Source organism: Simochromis diagramma, unplaced genomic scaffold (genome assembly GCF_900408965.1).
Source record: "Simochromis diagramma unplaced genomic scaffold, fSimDia1.1 OVJJ01000816.1, whole genome shotgun sequence".
Classification (NCBI taxonomy): domain Eukaryota; kingdom Metazoa; phylum Chordata; class Actinopteri; order Cichliformes; family Cichlidae; genus Simochromis; species Simochromis diagramma.
The window spans coordinates 8052870-8072170 of NW_024386908.1; the positions used below are offsets into that span (position 1 = coordinate 8052870).

At 38.8% G+C, this 19301-nt stretch overlaps 3 protein-coding genes across 3 annotated transcripts; all 3 read left to right on the forward strand.

Annotated features, from left to right (window-relative positions):
• Positions 1 to 331: 331 nt before the first annotated feature.
• pwp1 (PWP1 homolog, endonuclein) lies at positions 332 to 6352 on the forward strand. Its single transcript, XM_040035232.1, has 15 exons — positions 332 to 537; positions 677 to 735; positions 824 to 981; positions 1068 to 1153; positions 1286 to 1382; positions 1511 to 1621; positions 1731 to 1861; positions 2901 to 2971; positions 3480 to 3576; positions 3682 to 3743; positions 3834 to 3945; positions 4840 to 4930; positions 5280 to 5401; positions 5494 to 5599; positions 5745 to 6352. Exons 1-15 carry the CDS (start codon positions 472 to 474, stop codon positions 5837 to 5839), a joined length of 1464 nt encoding a protein of 487 aa, XP_039891166.1. The 5' UTR covers positions 332 to 471; the 3' UTR covers positions 5840 to 6352.
• Positions 6353 to 7004: 652 nt separating this feature from the next.
• Positions 7005 to 10261, forward strand: mrpl42 (mitochondrial ribosomal protein L42). Its single transcript, XM_040035234.1, has 5 exons — positions 7005 to 7138; positions 7580 to 7643; positions 8955 to 9039; positions 9239 to 9399; positions 10151 to 10261. The coding sequence occupies exons 1-5, from the start codon at positions 7060 to 7062 to the stop codon at positions 10194 to 10196; spliced, it is 435 nt and encodes a 144-aa protein (XP_039891168.1). The 5' UTR covers positions 7005 to 7059; the 3' UTR covers positions 10197 to 10261.
• A 1847-nt stretch (positions 10262 to 12108) lies between these two features.
• On the forward strand, positions 12109 to 19023 carry ube2nb (ubiquitin-conjugating enzyme E2Nb). The gene is made up of 4 exons (XM_040035233.1): positions 12109 to 12240; positions 13976 to 14222; positions 15736 to 15876; positions 17004 to 19023. The coding sequence occupies exons 1-4, from the start codon at positions 12211 to 12213 to the stop codon at positions 17045 to 17047; spliced, it is 462 nt and encodes a 153-aa protein (XP_039891167.1). The 5' UTR covers positions 12109 to 12210; the 3' UTR covers positions 17048 to 19023.
• Positions 19024 to 19301: the final 278 nt, after the last annotated feature.

Sequence of the window (19301 nt, forward strand, 5' to 3'; positions counted from 1 at the left end):
GTTAGCAATGGGTCCAGAGTTTTTGTGGGTTTTTTTAAGAGAACTCTTATTTACAGCTTATTTATTTCTTGCTATTTAAGTCGTGCTGACAGATTTCTTTCGTGTACTACAGCAGAATTTCTTCAACAAATAGTAAAACTGAAACATACTGTTGAAATTACACTATTTTTGTTATATAAATCTCAGGCGTTACATGTATAATTAAACTTCTTCAAAGTGGGCTTACTTTGACATTCTGCTTTTGAGGGATTCCTCTTAGAAATCTCAATTCAGAAGTCTTTGTGTGTCAAGTTTCTCTGCTACATTTTTGATCAGGCAGATTTTTCAACGCTCCTCCAACGCCATCAAGACGCGTCGCAGGACCCAGTGAAACTCACATGTACGCCCCCAGTGTGCGTGTCTGAGGTTAAATAGTCTTTTAGTGTGTAGTTTATAAAGTTTTGAGTACATAAACCGCACAGTTTATCCGCAATGAGCTCCCAGATTACTTGTATCGGGTGGGTAAAACGAGGCGTTGCCAAGGAAACCCCGGATAAAGTAAGTAACATTAGTATGTTAGCCGACCGGCGGCTAATCTGTCAACATGGCAGTGCCCAAACTTTTACACGTATTGAACCTCGAGCAAATGGCATATATATTTTAAAATAATAAAGCCACTTTTAAAATTTAACTCTAGGTTGAGTTGAGCCAGGAGGAGCTCCAGCGAATCATCACTGAAGCGAAAGAAGAATTGGGGTATGTTAAAGGCTCACTGCTCCCGTGTATCCCATCACACTGTGCCTGCTGTCATGTACTTTTTGTTTACTTCTTTGAATGCCCCCAGGGAACTGGCAGCTGAGGACGAAGAAGAAGATGCTGAGGGTGTACCTGTTGAAGAGAGTGATACTGCTGAAGTGCCACAGGATGAGCGTGAAGAAGGAAAGGAGGAGGAGGATGAGCTAGCAGAGTATGGCCTGGATAAATATGATGAAGAAGACGCAGGTGAGGAAGGGGCAAGGTGCTCTTTGGTTATTTGAGTAGATTTGCCGCTTCATCCCATATCTTCTGGTGCTCTGCCTCTGTTTTAGTGACCGCTAATCTTGGTGACAGCCTGGCTGGACTCACAGTGTTCAGCTCTAATGAGGAGGATCCTTACATCACCATCAAAGACACAGTGAGTGGCCTCCAAAAATAAGTGCATGCATTCTGTGTTGTGCCTGAGGAGCTGCTATAAACTTTAAAACCCCTCATTTGTTTTCCAGTGCAAGAAATTTGTGTTAATTGTTTTGGATAACTTCCTTCCTAGGACCAGTATGAGCGTGAGGACTTTCAAATCAAACCCACTGACAACCTGATCCTGGCAGGCAAAGCAGAGAAGGATTGCTGCAATTTGGAAATCTTTGGTAAAGGCCTTCATTTACTGACCCTAATGGACAGATAACAGAGGATTGTCTTCAGCAAATAGAAGGAAATTTTGTTCATTGGATACTGCTGCTGTGGCTTAAAATAAGCTAAATGTGTTACTTTGCAGTTTACAACTCAGAGGAGGACTCCCTTTATGTTCATCACGATATTCTGCTGCCAGCCTATCCACTGTGTGTGGAGTGGCTAAATTTTGACCCAAATCCTGCAGAAGGAACATGTAAGAAAACATCAATGATAAATGCAATGTAGATAAAGTCTCTTGTTTCGTTGTATAGGACCTTTTAGCAAACACTGTCTCCTGTTTGTGTGTGTGTGTTACCCTGCAGCTAACTATGCAGCTGTGGGCAACATGACCCCTCAGATAGACGTGTGGGATCTGGATGTGGTGGACTGTTTAGAGCCGGCCTTCTCTCTGGGGAGCAAAAAAGCCTCCAAGAAGAAAAAGAAGAGCAAAAAGGTAAAAACCTAATTAGTGGTTTTATTCTCAGCAAGAAATTGAACCCTCAGATGCCCATCAGAGTGAGAGTGTGTGAATTTCTATCGCTTTCATTAAATCCTGAATTGATTTTTAAATGTAAATGTATTTTACAAGAAATATCAGAATCTCAGGTTAAAACTCACAAAACTATTTCAACAACTGCCAAACAACTAAATAAGGAAATGAGAGCAGGTAAAAAGATGTAAACAATGTGTGCGGATCCCCCCCGTTCACCCGACAGCACGTACATAGACACGCCATCAGGTGAAAGCTGACGTCTTACAGATTCGAAAGCTGCAGGTTTCGTCACTCTCTGACCAAAATTTACTGAACCAGCAGCCAAAGAAGATCAAAACTACGCTTCACGTTTGAAAAACATTGTCATGAATTCCCTCTTACTTTCACTGTTTTGCTTCCACCAAGATAAAATTCACACTTCCTGCACAGCCCTCTCTCTCAGTGTACTCAGAGACCAGTTTACCATCAAAAGTCTCCATTTTCTGCATTATTCATTTGCTCATTACGCACCAGTCTACCGTTGTGTACAGTGCTGTCGGCCGCTGTAACCTTGCTCTGCTTCACTTTAGCAGTATCAGATAATATTCATATGTTGATTTGTGGTTTTCTTCAGTTTTTGATCTACTGCAGAATATTTTTAAGGCGGTTATCTGCTATAAAAAGTCAGGACAGGAAAATCTTCATGTTTTTCTGTGTTTTATCCTCAGTTACTCTGCTGTGATGCTGGCACCTCTAATGAAGTCTCACAAGTGATAGATTTGTTTTTGTACATATAAAATATATGAATATGTACTGATAAATGATCATAATTATAATATTTCTGACTGTTTGAGTCAAAATTGAATTGAATCGATTCAGTTATAGAAATCAAATAGATACCCAGCTCTAGTAGAAAGCACTATATTAGTGCCAGTCCATTTAGTAAACTCTGAAGGGTTTAATATAGGCTGAGACTGAGTTAGTAATTAACGGTTTCTGTCTGTTCTTCTAAAAATAACAGGGGGCAGCAGCAGAACCTGTTGAGGGGCACACAGATGCAGTGCTGGATTTATCCTGGAACCAGCTGGCCAGGTCAGTATCAGATTGCATTAATATGCATTCATCCATTTTCTACCACCTATTCTCATGTGGGCTGCGGTGCCAGGAGTCTAAACAGAGATGAACAGGCCTCCGTTTACTCTCGGAAAATTGACCCATCTCTAATGGAGAGCCCAGATTTCCTGCAAATGAAGCTCATTTCCTCAGCTTGTATCTGAGCTTTTATTATTTCAGTCTCTACCCCCTGCTTCTTATCATAGGTGAGGGTAGGAAAGCAAGTCAACCAGTAAGCTGACAGCTTTGCCTTCCCACTTTGGTCTCTCTTCACCACAACAGACTTAAACATGCTGCATCAGTTCATCTTTCAATCACACGATCCACTCTTCCTTCCACTTGTAAACAAGTCTCAGAGATACTTGAATTCCTTTACTTGAGGCTGAGAGATGTGCATATACTTTGTTTATATTAGATGCATGTGGTATAACTGTACGTATCTGTACATCAGTGGGTCTTTCCTGAAACACAGTCCCCTCTTTCTTAGGAACGTGTTGGCTAGCGGTTCTGCAGATGAAACTGTTATCTTGTGGGATATGTCTCAAGGCAAGCCAGCCACAACCCTGCGCAGACACACTGATAAGGTATTCAATGAGAAATAAAAATACAATTCACAGTTTATATTGAGTGTTGCATTCCCAGAAATTACAGCATTGAGCTGCTGGGTAACAAACATGTTTGTCTTTCAGGTCCAGACGTTAACATTCCACCCGTTTGAAGCCCAGACTTTGCTATCGGGATCTTACGACAAGTTCGTGTCATTTGTTCTCCTCACCACCAGATTTTATAGGAAAATTTTGGATTGACAAAAGTTTGGAGGCTTAACGTGTTCTCTTTACAGGACAGCTGTACTTTATGATTGTCGGAGTCCAGACAGCAGCTATCGGACGTGGAGGTTCAGTGGACAAGTGGAACGTTTGGTCTGGAACCACTTTTCACCCTGCAATTTCCTGGTGAGTCCTTAAAACATCCTCCAGGATTCTTTAGTAGACAAGCTGTGCAGAACACAGTAAAATGCATTTCAATTTACAGAGCATCCCAAGTTTTCTAAGAAACAAGTGCTATTCTCAGCTCCCATAAAAGTGCCAGTGCTCATATTAAATGTCATTTGTTTAATTTTGGGGGGCATGTCTGAATATGCAAAGTGTCATCGCCACTGTTTGTAAAACAGTTTATTTAAATTTTCTTTACATACAAATTGTTTTTAACTGTAACAATGACTCTCACATCAAAGTTGAAGCTTTTGCCTGGGCCTGAAAAGGTGCTGACTTGGAATATTGCTATGCTATGACATAACATAACATGACATAACAGTAGAGAGATAAATTTGGCATTTTCCCTATTAAGAACTGTGTCACTCCCTTGGAATTTTTCAGGGAAATGTAAATGTATGCTTGGGAAGCATTTGTTCAGCTGACACAGAATGACCCATCTGTTACGCCTTCTCCCAGCACTGGTGCTTCACATTGATGTTTTTGGCTGACGTCCAGGTCATTTTCAGAGCTCGACCAGCATAATCACATGTGGAGATGTGGTTTATGCTAGGGAAACCACTTTTGTTTCAGTCGCATTGTTTTCACCAGACAATAAATTACAGATTTTTTTTTTTCTGCTCAGTTTTTTGATTTTTCATCAGAGGATGAAAAACAAAATTATACAAAAGCATCAAAGCTTAACCGCATTAAATCACATTCCTTTTAAAACCCGGCTGAGCAGCTGTGACTCCAGCTGGTGTGTGGTCATTGTGCAAATGACTTTGCGTATCTCATTCTGTTGATTTTGTCAGTTCTTCATAAGCTGTGTGATTTACGTGTGGGTTTTTGTTTTTTTTTTTTCTTATTTTTCAGGCGAGTACAGAGGATGGTTTTGTCTACTGCCTCGATGCACGCTCAGATAAACCGGTGTTCACACTGAGGGCACACGATGAAGAAGTGTCAGGTGTGTGTGTGTTCAGTCCCTTTTTTCAGTTTAAACTCTAGATAAGCTTTTCTTTTGTAAGAGGCTTTTTTTTTTTTCTTGGAAATGAGTCATTTGGGAACATATGAAAGCATTCCTTGACATTATTCATACATACCAGAGAAATGTGGGAAAACTCGTGGTTGGCTTTTTTCCATCATCATCTCAAAACCACTTCCTTTCTGGAGGAAATCATGAAGACAGTTGGGTAACACTGAGGCTCTGTGATTTAGCCCAACCAAGTGGAGCCTTCCTTTCCTTGTGTTCTTGAAAAGATACAGTAATGACTGTGCTATAGAAACCACGCCTAACCCCCTTTGAATTCCTGCAGGGTTGGCCCTCAGCAGCCAGATTAAAGGATGCATGGTCACCTCTTCAGCTGACAAACATGTTAAGATTTGGGACATTTTAGGCAACAAACCCAACCTGGTGCACTCGCGGGATATGAAAATGGTAAGTTTGTGGTGTGTTGTGGATTATTTTTCCATGTGTATAAAAAGTGGTTGTTAAAAGATGTTTAACCTGACTTTGTAACCTGTGATCAGGGTGTGCTGTTTTGCGGGTCATGTTGCCCCGACCTGCCCTTCATCTATGCCTTTGGGGGACAGAAGGAAGGTCTGCGAGTTTGGGATATAAGTGATGTTGCAGCAGGTAAAGTTAAATCATTTGTAAATCATGTGAAGTTAGTTCCAAAAGCAACTGCACGACTTGTTCTGTGGTTATCTAAAGTGGCAAACATTTATTTTTGATGCTGTTTCAGTTAATGATGCTATAATGTTGTTGTGACTGCTTTTAGTGGCCGAGGTCTTTGGCAGTCGAGAACGCTTGGTGGCAAGTACGGGATCACAGGCATCCAGCACTGCAGCCACATCTGACATGGAGGTCTCCTAGTGACAGTCTGGTTAAAATGGATAAACTGAGCTAATGTGGAAACACATCAAGCTGCCATGCTTGAGGTTTCTTTGTGGAAGCTCCACTGAGAGGCTGGCCAACCTTTGAAAACCAGGCTCAAAGGAACCAAAGAGCTCAGTTCAGCTTCTCTCTTTCCACATATGAGGCCGCTGACAAGAACATTTAAAGACTTGTTCAGGAAAGTCGAGGAACAGTTGCTCTTATATTAATATAAGTGGACTTCTTTGGATTTTTGAATGACTGGGTGAAATTTAAAATCAAGGCAGTTTTTTTTTATGTACATTACCAATGTAATATGCTGCTTAGATTACTTTCTCAAGAAAGCCATGCACACTGATCTGAACAGTGGTTTTATACCCTTTTCTGCTAATAGATAAAAACTTTGGGGGGGAAAGTCTGTACAGTTATTTGATTTGGCTCAAGTGTAAAAATAAATAATTAATGGACTCATCCAACTTTCATATATTCAAGAAATAAACACAGTTCATTAGATTTGTGTTGATTTTGTTCTTTGGTTTTCAAACCACTTATGAACCACTAGATGGATGTATTAAGGATGTGTATGGATGTGCGGTGTTTAAATATTTATGTGGTTGTACTGTACATTATTAGCCTATAATCTTTAAAAAAAAAAAAAGTAAAAGACTTTCTTTTGGTGTTTTGTGCTAAAATGTAGTGCATTTAAAAACTGGACCTAATACTAAGAATATATGGAAAAATAACCACCTATAATGTAAAGTATGAAATGTAAGAATTCATAAATGTTTCAGTTTACTGTTAGTCACCAGCAGGGCTGAGTAGTAACAGACTATGAGCAATCAATGTTTTTAAATCATATTAAAGAAAAACATAGAAAATAAAGGTATCACAAGTACTACATGATGCATGTGCGCACTGGGAATTTGAACTGTGAGTATTTGTGGGGATCCCAGGGTTCAATTGTATTTTATTTTAAAAAAAACATTTCTAAGATATTTAAAAATATTTTATGTAATAGCATGAAGTTCAGTTCATTTTGGAGATTTTGAAATAATCCAAACATGTTCGATGTCAAAGAAATTTGAAGTGAAATGCAGGAGTTACAAATAAAGCCAGAGTAGAAATATTGAAGGAGATGGGTGTAGCAGCGGAACTATTGAAGCAGAGTCAGAAAGCAGAGACGGAAATATTACAGTGTTGCACATACAAAATAATTAAGCATGGCGTCGGGTCGTTTGTGCAGACTAACCAGTCTCCTAACGCAACTCTCCGGTCGCACTCGGTTATCGTGTGTACAAAGTAAGTTTTATGCTTTATTTGTCATTGTTGGCGGTCATGTGAGTGTACGCGAGTTTACAGATTTAATGGTTAACAGCGATGGTAGCGGTGAAAGCTAACGGGCTAACCTTGACAGTTTAGGTGGCGAGTCTGACTTCACTGTCCAAAGCACAGTGTGTCTGTACAAACAAACAAACAAAATCTCGCTACGAATAATTTAATATATTACAAGTTTACACGTTTCCTAGTGACTGTAAACGTACCACATGTTGGGCACAGTAGCAGCATCATGTCTAGTATCTGTGTTTAGTAGTTCCTGCTGCTGCCTCCATCCTTGTGTTATGGTCTCTAAGCTTTCAGAGTTTCATTTATTGCTAAGAAGTTGAACCGTGTCCATTTGTGTCATTAGTTGTCTGGACTTGTGTTACATCTGTGTTGGTTGTGTTTGTTTTCCTGCTGCAGCTTGTTTGGTCCCAGCTCGCCAGAAGTCCAGTGTTGGTACTACTTCTCTTGATGGACCTGAATGGTTTGTATTTGTCAAATTAAGATGAGATGAACAAAGACGAAAGTAGTTAGCTTACCTTGTGGATTAGAATTAGCACTGCGTGTTGTATTGTCCAAAAGTCTTGAGCAACAATTTATTTCATTACTTTGAATTTTGACTCCAAGCAGCCAGATGTAATGTGTTGTAATTTTTAAAGAGGCCTCAATTGGTAGTTCTCCTTCTTTCTGAAGAACTTTGAAAGTTTTTCTTTGGTCATTGGTGCCTTTTTCACAGTAAATTCACTCCCTTTCTTATGCATGACATAAGGAAACATAAATTCCTTATAAAGACAACCAACTCAAGGGATGAAGTGTATCCTTAAAAGATCGAAGGAAACTGAACAAGTGGAGAAAAAAATCCAGCAAAGACTTGACACGGCATGCCTCGGTCGATCCATCTACTGTTCACCAGTGCCTCATCAGAAATGGTTTCAGTGGAAGTTCAGTTCATTCTTAAGGAAGAGAAAAGGCTGAAGTATGCCAAATTACAAAAAAACTGGACTGAAGATTTGTGGCATCAGGTTTTATGGAATGATGAATTAAATTTTAAATCTTTGGTTCAAATCATCATCAATATGTGCAGAGGAGGTCAGGAGAGAAGTACAACAGCCACTGTGGAGGGTCTGTCGTTGTTTGGGGGTGTTGGGGATCTTCTCAAAATAGAACAAACAAACTCAGAAAAGCGTCATAATGTTTTGGCTTATCACATAATACTATCAGGAAGGAGTCTGATAGACAACGGCTTGACTTTTCAGCATGACAATGATCCCAAACACACTGCCAGTGCAGAAAAAGTATGGCAAAACACACAATGGAACACCATCAGTCATGGATTGGCCTCCCCAGAGCCCAGACCTCAACATTATTGAAGCAGTGTGGGATCATTTTAACAGCTAGTGGAAGAAAAGCAGCCAATATCCAAAAAAGAGCTTTGAATTTCCTTCAAGAAGCCTGGAGAACTATTCCTGAAGAATAATTAAAGAAATTACAAGAAAGCTGCCTAAGTGAGTTCAGGCTGTGTTGAAGAATAAAGGTGTTCATACAAAATAATGACTTTCAAGCCCATTAGAATTGTATAAACTTAAAACTGGTGTACATATTTCCCATTTAACTAGCAAAATATAAAGAATTTGTTACTTCAAGACTTTTGCAAAGCACTGTAGCTGCAGAAATATGTAACATTTTTGTAGTTGTGTTGTTGGAATAATTAATGAAGTTTTTAAAAAAAAATGTGACAACTACTTAAGTACTTAAGTTTGACATAGATCCTAATCTTTCAAATTTTTGGCTTTAGTAATGTGGAAATGGGTGTGACCTCAGATGGAAAAACCATAGTGTGCTACCATCCCACTGTGGACATTCCCTATGAGCTTACCCAGGTAAGGCACTACTGTGTAGGTTTCAGAAGTATTCTGGGTATAGTTTTAGACCTGTTATTATTTTATAACAAATAAACTTGAAGTATCAGACTTACAGCCATTAGAAATGATGTAACTGTTCTGTGCACAACAAGTGAAAAAGCTTCAGGATTGCAATAAAACACTGTGTATTTACAAAACGGGAAATTAATCTTTGCAGCCTATAGAAAGACCAGACCCAATGGCCAACCAGGTCGAGACGCACGACCAGGTTTTAAAGGCCCACCTCAGCAAGGAGGTGCTCAAGGACAACGGCCCCACAATAGAAGAGCTGAGCAAGATGTTCTTCACTACAAAACACCGCTTTTATCCAATTGGACAGTAAGTACACAAGTAGCACACACATAGGCAAAGGTCTGTGATGAAAAGGTTGGTGGGAGATTTGCCCCGATGTTCTTCATCTGGTCTCCCTTTAGTAATTTATTGTTGATTTATTCCTCCAAAGTTTACATTTGGATCAACAAGATGAATTATGTATAGAAAATTGTTTATCTGGATATATCTATGTTACAGGTATTATTGGTATTGCACAGTCCCGATCAAAGCTTAAGACCACTTGAAAAATGTTTTAAGTGATCAGCAATAACGGTGGAGCTACTTATTACTGAGTTTGGGTTTTCTGTTTTGGGGTGATTACAGGTCTTTTGTTTTTTTGCATGCTCAAAAAAAGGTTTTGTCTCACTGTCATTTCTTCTTGTTGCATGTGGAAGCTCTACCTGGAACCTTGTTAAGATCCAACCATGTTTGTTTGTAATTTTTCAAGTGGTCTTAAGCTTTTCATCACCATATTTACTGGCAAGCTGGAGGTCAGAAATAACATATTGAAGAAATTTCCCTTGAAAGTGGGTTACTCAACCTTGTTTCGTCTGGTTTGCTGATTTAACAGTGTTAGCACAGCAGATTTAGATGAGTTGCCAACTTTGATGAGGAGACTCTGTCGCTCCTTCTGTTGTTTTTATTCATTGGATGATTGTGAAACTGTAAAAGAGCTGAAAGAAAATGTGCTCTCTCTTTAAAAATGCGTCTGTACTTGTTGTTCTGTATTGATCGTCCTCTGTTTTGTTGTTCACAGGTATCGAAGGCGACGCATAAATAAGGACCCACCGAAGGACAGATAGCTACCAAACAGCAAATGATATCCTTCTGTTGTCACTATAATGTTAAATAAACTGTTAAATAATAAGTTAGTAGTTACTATTTTTTTTATGCAGCCACTACACTGGACATCACAGTTGCAGTAGAATTTTCTTTAGACTGATGATATAAAGCAGGGGTTCTCAAGTAGCCTGGCAAGTCACACACGTGTGTCTTCAGAGTTTCCAGGTGTGCAGGTGTACAGATCCATATCAGATATTGTGATGTCATTATGTTGGCTAGCAGCCACCTACCAACCTCCTTTATGCACATGTAAACACCTTTTATAAAGGTGTCGTATCATTTTCATTTCATGATGGTAGCATCTAGTTCATATCCCTGAAACTTTAATTATGAATAACGATTTATGATGTCAACGTGTTGCCTAGCAACCAAAGAGTGTTGTAGCAATGTAAACATAATGAATGAAAATTAAATTTACTATATTTGTGCTCAGCAGACATTTAGTTCTCATTAAAGAGGTACGCTGAACAGCTATGCTGAAAAATATAGGAGCCCATTAAAGAGACACTACTTCTGCTACCTAACTGTTAGCATAAAGGACAACGTGTGTGGGGAAAGTGAATCACTTTCAAAGCACAACTACCTGTACAACACAGCAGCAGAAGAAGAGGGGAAAAGTTCATTCTCTTTAGGATGTATTTTGTGGGTGAACTGTGGCCTGAATGTCACCCGCTTGAAGTGGGTTGTGGCAAGTGATGAGTGTGTCAGTTTTAACGCAAATGTCATAATGCACCTCACATCTGACCCGCATTTGGTAGATCTGTGGCTATGATGTGTCACTTGGATAAAAACCGTTCTTCAGTCTGTTGGGCAACAGGTCAAACATAGAGTGTCCAGGGTGAAAAATGTCTCTATTGATTTTTAAGGCTTTTTAACAACATCTTGGTTTTGCAATCTTGTTGAGTGTAACATAGAAGAAGCCCACTCCACAGAGCTGAATTCTCCACCTTTTTTAGCCTGCTGTCCATACACTTAGATTCCAAAAGATGCATCAAGGCAACTCAGGATTTAGTGCCTAAAATTCTTTGACAGGCAGACTAGAGGAGCTGAGAATCAAACCATCTATCTTCCAGTTGGTAGATGAACTCTATGGCAGTTTGCGTGGAAACAAGTATAAGTAACAAGGTTGCAAATCTGTGCTAGCATTAATGTTTTCTCATGAAAAGATGCAAGCTGTGGAGTGAAATGGACTGTGAAAGTCAAAGATGAATGTCGTTATACAAATAAAGGAAGAAATCTTTGAAATTCATTTAGCTTCCTTTGGTAATATGGCAATAGGGTTGCACTAGTTAAGGTAATACACGCAATGCAGTCAGAAAAGATAATAAAGTGGACTGCCCTTTGGTCTACTCGTGATGTGTGCATGTGACTTGATATGTCACTTTTTCTTTGTTATGTCGTTCAACAATTACAAGATACATGCATTCATAAAATAAAGAAAGCTGATTCATAACTTTTAAAAAATCTTATACTTGACAACCAGTTTGGCTGTTAAGACGTTGGGACAAATTGGGATTTGGGGAAGTCTCCAAGGCTGTTATGTATTTTAAACCATATGTGTGAACCACTTATTTAACAAGAGCAGCTGTGATTTACACAACAAATTAAAGTTTTAGTATTTTGTGCATAGACTGTTTTCAAATTCTGGGGTGTGACAGAAATTTTCCTGCAATTGTAGAATGGCCCTTTTATTTTGTCTTCTTAAAATAGTAATAGCAGCATTAAAAAGATATATATATTCAGAACCCTTTGAAAACATTTAACTAAAATTTCAGATTCATATGTTTTATTTGTTCATTTATTTAGTATTGCAGCATTTATATTTTAGATGGAAGTCTTTAGACATCAGCATACTTGTCTACGTCATCTGAAGCCACCGGAAGCGTGAGTTATCTGTCCCCGCCCCAGCAGCTCAGTCAATCCAACCTGAAGAGAAGGCGAGTCAACGGCTAAAAATATAATAGCTAACACAAGATGGCCGGTCTGCCTCGTAGGATTGTAAAGGTACTCCTGTCATCGGACAATATGTATATATCATAATGAGCCGTTGAATGTCTTTTATAGCGGTTATTCAGTGCCAATATGGACATAGACGTGCAGTCATCTCGCGTGTAGCCTGGCGTTAGCAAGGCTAGCACATTTAGCTCCTGTCGAGCTAGCTCGCTTGTCTGTGTTTTGTTTGCCACTTCCGTTTAGTGAATTCTGCTGTGACGGTGGTTGAATTTTTTATACGTGAAGAGTTCTTAACTCGCTTAATTTGCAATGTTAAAGTTATTGCTTTCTTACATTTTCAGTATGACTCGACTGATTGTAGAAATTTGTCCCAGTCGCCCTATGAATGGATTTGCTAAGTGAGCTAGGCTAGCAGTTTTAGCGTTGCCGATTCGTACACATGTCTGATGCTGATGTGAAGCGCTGCCCTTGTGCTCACGAAACATATGTTCGAGCCCAACTACGCGAGCATGTCACCATGTCATCTTTTGTTTAGTTTTTGTATTAAAATATATGGAACTAAAACAGAAATGCAAGGCCTTAAGGGCTGCGGTCTCCTCCCTTAGCCTCACCGCAGCTTCGCTGGGCCAGGCCCGGCAGTGGGCGCGATCAGCCTTTTCCGCTACGTCTAGCAGCTCTTCCTCAGGTTTAACAGGTTTTCACAACCAGTAACACGACCGTAGGCAAAGTGGGAAAACCGGAATCAGCTTCTGTTTATAAACCTGTGGCATTTTGCTTTACATTCACAGCAAAGAAACGTTTTTGTTTTTTCTAATTCTAAGAGTGAATCAGTTTCCTTCCTGTTTATTGCAGATGTTTTGGTGCACCTGCTCAAGCGAATGCAGAAATCTTAAATAGATAGTCTACTTCCTCCTTGTTCATTTTCGCAGTGTTCATTGCGGTAAAACTCTTTAGCAGATACACTGTTAATACACCCAGTAAAGTGGAACAATCCTTGCACTGAAACAGTTTCTAAAAGTAATCTGGACAAATTTATTCAGACTGACAGGCAAAAAAAATCTGCAGTCAATCTGATAACTGGTTGCTTCTTTAAACAGCGATTATTTATTGGCTAATTTGTTTGTTTGTTTGTTGATGTCTCAGAGTTTTAGCAAGAAAAGCTATTTGAAGAGCTCCCTTTAAGCTAATGTGATTCTGATTGGCTGCCCCTCGTAAACGGAAGGTTTGAACTGCAGTTTTGTTTAGAGCAGTCTGAAACCACAGTTTTTGGCTCACATACTCTTTATTGCAACTGTATTTTTTGCTTAAAAAAATGTTTGTACTCGGCCACAAAAATATTTCCATATTAAAGATAAGAACCAGTTCTCTAAAGCACGAACAGAAGTACAATGTGAGGAAGGGAAAAAAGACTACAAGAAATTAAGGAGGCAATGGAGAGAGAAGGCTTGTTTTAGGTATTGTGAAATGATTGGTTGAATTTCAAAAAATATTTTAGATTAAAATAAAGTGGAGCCACTGAATTATTTGTCAGTGCGAGGCACTGCACGGACACTTGACTGCCTTTAGTTTCCATTTTAAATAACTTGTGGAAATGTTTTCTTGTCTATATATAGGGTAAAGTGGAAAGTATTTGTGTGACTAAGCGGGGTGAAATTGTGTATTATGAACCATTATGCACTTAAAAGTCTGTTGTTGACACCCTCCTACAGTTCTTCATGCAACACTTTTTCTTCCTTTTTAAATTCAAAATGTCAACAACTGTGTTTCTCACTATGACCTTGCTCAGGAAACGCAGCGGTTGATGGCAGAGCCTGTTCCAGGGATCACTGCTACGCCTGATGAAGGGAATGCACGCTACTTCCATGTGTTCATTGCAGGGCCTCAAGATTCTCCCTTTGAAGGAGGCACATTTAAACTTGAACTATTTCTTCCAGAAGAGTATCCCATGGCAGCTCCCAAAGTGCGATTCATGACCAAAATCTATCACCCCAATGTTGACAAACTGGGAAGAATATGTTTAGACATTTTGAAAGGTAAGAAAACCGTGAGATAAAAATAATCTACATGATTGTTTTTTTTTTAAATATTTACATCCTGTTTTCTTTTTCTGGTTGATGTTGGTGTGAAACAACACTGACAGCATTCTGCAGGACTTGATTGCAGCTTTTTTCTTATTGCTTTGTAAAAGTGAGGAGCATCAAACTGTTAAAGCTTATGGCTTTTATGCCTTTATAGCAGTCACAAGTTCATTTACTTGCAATTCCAAGTACAAATGTGTGGAAACCCACTGAATAAGAGAGATAATAATAATGCTTTAGGAAAACACTTACTTGCATTGGCATTGTTCTGTTTTTGCAATGAGCAGGCAGTGAACATCCGACATGTTAAAGCCTGTTGTAGAGAAAAGTATGCCTTCGGTTTTATATAAAGAACTCATCGTCTGAAAGAAGAATGAAGTTAGGTGATTACATTCAGTAGGGCGTGGAAATAATACGAACCATTTTCATGTTATACTGAACTGATTTATTGTTAATGTCAAAATATGAGTTTTTAAATTGTATTTGTAAGAAAAAGGAAGATTAATTCATGACATGTGTTCTAGATCAGGATTTGGGGGATGGGATAGATAACATTAGATTGGAACACTGTACAGCCATATTTTATGTGATGATTTCATTATGATTAAACTATTTTAAGTGAAATTGTTGCAAAGACAATATATCAGATTTTTTTTTTTTTTTAAGGCTCATTTTAAGTTTTATATCTGTAACACATTTTAAATAATTGGAGACAAAGCCTTTGTTTTGCATCAGCTTTTCTGATGACAAGCGAGGTGTTTCCTCTTTAGAGGTGTATTTGATTTAAAAAATGCAATAAAATTTCACAATTCAGGTCCACAGGAAGAAAGCTGCCATTCGACAGCTTGCTTCTAAATACTTTTTCTTTAAGCAGCTGAGTTTTCTCTTTATTTTATGAGTGCAGAGACAAACTTTGTTCAGTGGTTGTTCCTGAGCCCGTGCACTGATTTCTGCTGCAGAATCAAGTCTGTTTCAGTTCTCTCGTGCCTTGTGTTCACTGATTTCTTTCGATTATTTTAACGATCATATGCAGCGTAGATGATGACAATCCCAAAGTCTCTGCATTTTCTGTTGAGCAAACAAATGTATTTATAATTTATTTGAGCACATAAGCATTATTATACTTATGATAGAATCATGGATTTAATTTTTATTATCTTGATATTATGTGGTAATGGAAAGCAAATTGGTATATAAAATGTATCATGCAGCTGTGTTTGCATATATGTTTAGAAGGGAATGTGGAAAATAGAAGAGATTGTTTAGCAAACTGATCAGCACTAAAGGACTGCTACTCCCTCATATGGTTTTTTTTCTTTACCTTGCCTTTCTGATCAGCTGAGCCCTGATATTGACTGCTTTCCTTTTCTGCCACTAGCAAGTTGTTGACAATAGGTTTGCCCTCAGATTTGTTTCTTTTCCCATTAAACCCACCAGCCTGTTCCTCTTTTTCCTGATCTTCCCACAGACAAGTGGTCTCCAGCCCTGCAGATCCGTACAGTGTTGCTATCTATCCAGGCATTATTAAGTGCTCCCAATCCAGATGATCCACTGGCAAATGATGTTGCAGAGCAGTGGAAGAAAAATGAAAGCCAAGCCATTGAGACAGGTGAGGAGAAGATTTATTTTTTTCTATTAGATCACTCGGGATGGGCTTTGTTAAACTGTATTTCTGCTGCCACAGGTGGTCACAGGTTTCAGTGTGAGAAGTGCTGTGACAGATGGTAACAAACAACAGCTCAGGTCTTGACCTTAACTGTCAGCCACTTTACAAATAGCTGCAAATTAGCCAAAGCTGAGATGATGGTTTTCTTTATGGTTCATTTCCTGGGAGGAGAAGAATAGCAACCAGAAAACAAAACAACAAACCTGTTGGTGACTTTGTAGGAGGGGTCAGCTCGCTGACCTACTGTAAATAAAGCCAGGTGATAGTAACAGTTCTCAAGTTTGCTTGGCAGATGGCGCACGTGAGAGCTGCATATATTTGTTATTCTCCCAACATTTTGTGAAGCATATATTTTGTCAGCTTAAGAAAATAAGTTGATGCTCATGGAGGTCTGCACCTAATGATCTTGTTGGAGAGTCTAGTAAAAGAAGTTGATTGGTTTGTCTCGGCTGATATGCCACTTCTGAGTGTACAATGACAATGAAATTCCTCGGTCGTGACTCACTTGATGGTATCAGTTGAAACCCGCTAAATAAGAGAGATAATAAAATGCATGCGTGTATGCGCATCAGTCAATCATGAAACAAATTCTTACGTGTTGTTAAAGGCAGTCTGAGATGGGCTGTAAAAACAGGGTTTCTCTGCCAGTTTCCATGGAAATCTTTGTGACTAACCAAACCAATACATCATTTAAATATTCTGCTTGTGGTTTGACTGTAAAAGCAGAAACACATAATGAGATCAGAAGCCTTTTTTGGTTTTGTTTTAGGATATCAATAGTTATTTGTGTGAAATCAGCTTCGCGTGGCTCAACATGATGTTCTTGTTTTCCTCTATCTACAATCCAAACTCTAAACATAATAAAGTTTAAAGTATGTAAAGCATCAAAAACAAGCAACACAGAAATGAAAAGCCTAAATATTAAAATGTTGTATTTGGAAGTCCTGTGACCTCTCAGGTGCTTTTGCTGCCTGTTCTGGGACCTTGCAGCACTTTACTTATTTACTGTTATTTACTCAGCTGATGGCCCTCATACCAAACAAAACCCTCTTGTTTTGTTTCCTCCTCAGCCCGAACATGGACCAGGCTCTACGCAGGCAACAGTGAAGTATAGAAGAAGAGAATCGAGGCGTCTGAATGTGATCCACAAAATATACTCCTATTCTGTCATTTGAATTTAACGGACACAAAAAAAAGAGAAAAAAAATATTATAAGTCCAAATCTATCTGAAAGAAATGACATGAGCAGCAGACCTCTGGGTGACATATGTTAAGACGTGTTAAATGTGTGTTAGCCTTTTTTTCTTTCTTTTCTTTTTTTTTTTTTCTTTTTTTTGTTTGTTTGTTTTCTTTCCCCTGTGTTGCTATTTAAATGCATGGACAGAGAATGAGACCCTCCCCATTACAGTCTTAAAACTCACAATACAATGTGTTGTCTTTAACCAGGCACATACTGGTACGTTTGCAAAGTGTACATGCATTAAAGCTGTCGTTCTTTTAACACATGCATTATTTGTCAACACATCTGTATGTCTTTATGTGTTAATTCAGCACTGCACCGGTAGAAATAGTAAATGACACAAACTATTAATAACGTAGGTTCCCAAAACTTTGATTTAGAGGGGGGGGGACCCAAAACAATTGGAAGGGGGGAAAAGCAAAAACAGCAGTTTAAATGCACAGCAGGGGTGAATCTGAAGGATTTCACACAGGAAATGCTTCCTCAAACTTTTATAAAAGCTGCCCCTAATGTAAGTGCCGGGTTTGCTAATGGGGAATACATATTCCTTCACAGCCACAGCTCATGTTTTAAAGAATTTAGTCAGTGCCTATTATCCTGCAGGTTTTGTGTATTCATTCACACCTTACCATTGGAGTCAGACGTGTAGAAAAGATGACACAAATGTTCTGATTAGAATCCATTGAATGGGGATTCCTGCAGTAATCCAAGTGCTGCTGATTGGTTGTAAGCCTGTTGTCCGAAAGCTTCAACAAGTCTCAGAAACTTGATTCAATCTTTCTTTTATTCATTTTTTTCCCTTCTCAGTTTTCAGAACTTGTTTAGTTTGGGGAGGGTGGGCGGAGTACTTCCACAGCCTTAAAAAGTCATTCCCAACACATTAAGGGAGGCAGATGATGGTCAGTGTTGAAAGAAACTGTAAATATCATAGCAGAGTAGCGTGTGTTGAAAATGACGTCAGCTTTTTAAGTGTAGGAAGTTAACTTGTTGGTTTTATGTTCATTTTTAACTATCTGTCCATGCTGTATCTGTTGCCTGTTTTCGATTTTATTTTCAGTGTTACTTCATGTATCATAACCAAGCTGATAACAGGACGGTTCAAACTAGACGCCAGAGGTGAAGGGGGTGTTTTCTTTAAGGGGGAAGTTGCAGTTCTTGCCATTGATTACAAGGTTGTTTTCAGAGTTTTCTGCTTTTACATTTAATCAGTTCCCGTGGGTAAATTTGGTCACTGTGGAAGCAGGAAGAGCGGTGTTACAAATAAAACGTGTTCAACTTCAAAAGGATTTTTGATTGGCTAAAGAGAATGGATGTCACGCACACTGTACGATAATCCCACAGGGTGTGATTCAATTTGATGAACACTTCAGAAAATATAGAAACTTTCCTTTTAAAAGAGATCAAATAACGTTAAAGGCTCACTGCTACATTGCCTGTACCCTTCATGTTGCTTCATTGTGGCTCATCTGAGAGAGGACTGACCGAAACCTGTTTGTAGCTTTTCATTTTTTATTTTTTTTTTTCTTGGATTATCACAGGCTTTGCTTAGATTTGATGGTGTCCAGAAATATTAACTCTAACTGCTATATTTGCGGAAGCCTGGAAGATGGAGCACGGCTTAAAACCTGGTTAATTTATTGTTTCCCTGAGGGACTTGATGGTAATCTAAAGGAAAAAAAACAGTCACTGGATTTTTGAAATATATTGATCAACATACTGAGCTCAAAGTGAATAATCAATTCCCCATGTGATGAATTAAAAAAAAAAAAAAAAGTTCTGTCAGTAATTTCAGTGCATTTGCATACATGGCTCTTCAAACACTCTGGTAATAAACTGAGTTGAGTAAGTAAGAGGAGTCTTTGTTTAATGTGTGGATGGATGGATGTTTCCAGAGCTGAAAGCTTACAGCTAAGATTTATTCTACACTCTAAAAAAACACAAAACGAGCTCAAGGCTTATGAGTTTTTCATGTTAAGATAAGATAACCTTTATTAGTCCCACGTGTGGGAACTTTGTTACCAGCCCTGCTGCCAGGAGACACAGCAAACCTTGTGACAACACACACGGATGGCCCCTGACGGGTGACAAGCACACTGAGAAAAAACAAAACTAGAGAAAAATTCATTAG

Excerpts from the sequence above, each read along its gene's own strand:
- ube2nb (XM_040035233.1), top strand. The coding sequence starts at position 12,211 with ATGGCCGGTCTGCCTCGTAGGATTGTAAAG. Across the intron at positions 12,241-13,975 it reads TGCCTCGTAGGATTGTAAAG|GAAACGCAGCGGTTGATGGC; the intron begins GTACTCCTGTCA and ends GACCTTGCTCAG. Across the intron at positions 15,877-17,003 it reads AAGCCAAGCCATTGAGACAG|CCCGAACATGGACCAGGCTC; the intron begins GTGAGGAGAAGA and ends TTTCCTCCTCAG.
- mrpl42 (XM_040035234.1), top strand. The coding sequence starts at position 7,060 with ATGGCGTCGGGTCGTTTGTGCAGACTAACCAGTCTCCTAACGCAACTC. Across the intron at positions 7,139-7,579 it reads TCGGTTATCGTGTGTACAAA|CTTGTTTGGTCCCAGCTCGC; the intron begins GTAAGTTTTATG and ends TTCCTGCTGCAG. Across the intron at positions 9,400-10,150 it reads CGCTTTTATCCAATTGGACA|GTATCGAAGGCGACGCATAA; the intron begins GTAAGTACACAA and ends TGTTGTTCACAG.
- pwp1 (XM_040035232.1), top strand. The coding sequence starts at position 472 with ATGAGCTCCCAGATTACTTGTATCGGGTGGGTAAAACGAGGCGTTGCC. Across the intron at positions 2,972-3,479 it reads TCCTGGAACCAGCTGGCCAG|GAACGTGTTGGCTAGCGGTT; the intron begins GTCAGTATCAGA and ends CCTCTTTCTTAG. Across the intron at positions 4,931-5,279 it reads ACACGATGAAGAAGTGTCAG|GGTTGGCCCTCAGCAGCCAG; the intron begins GTGTGTGTGTGT and ends GAATTCCTGCAG.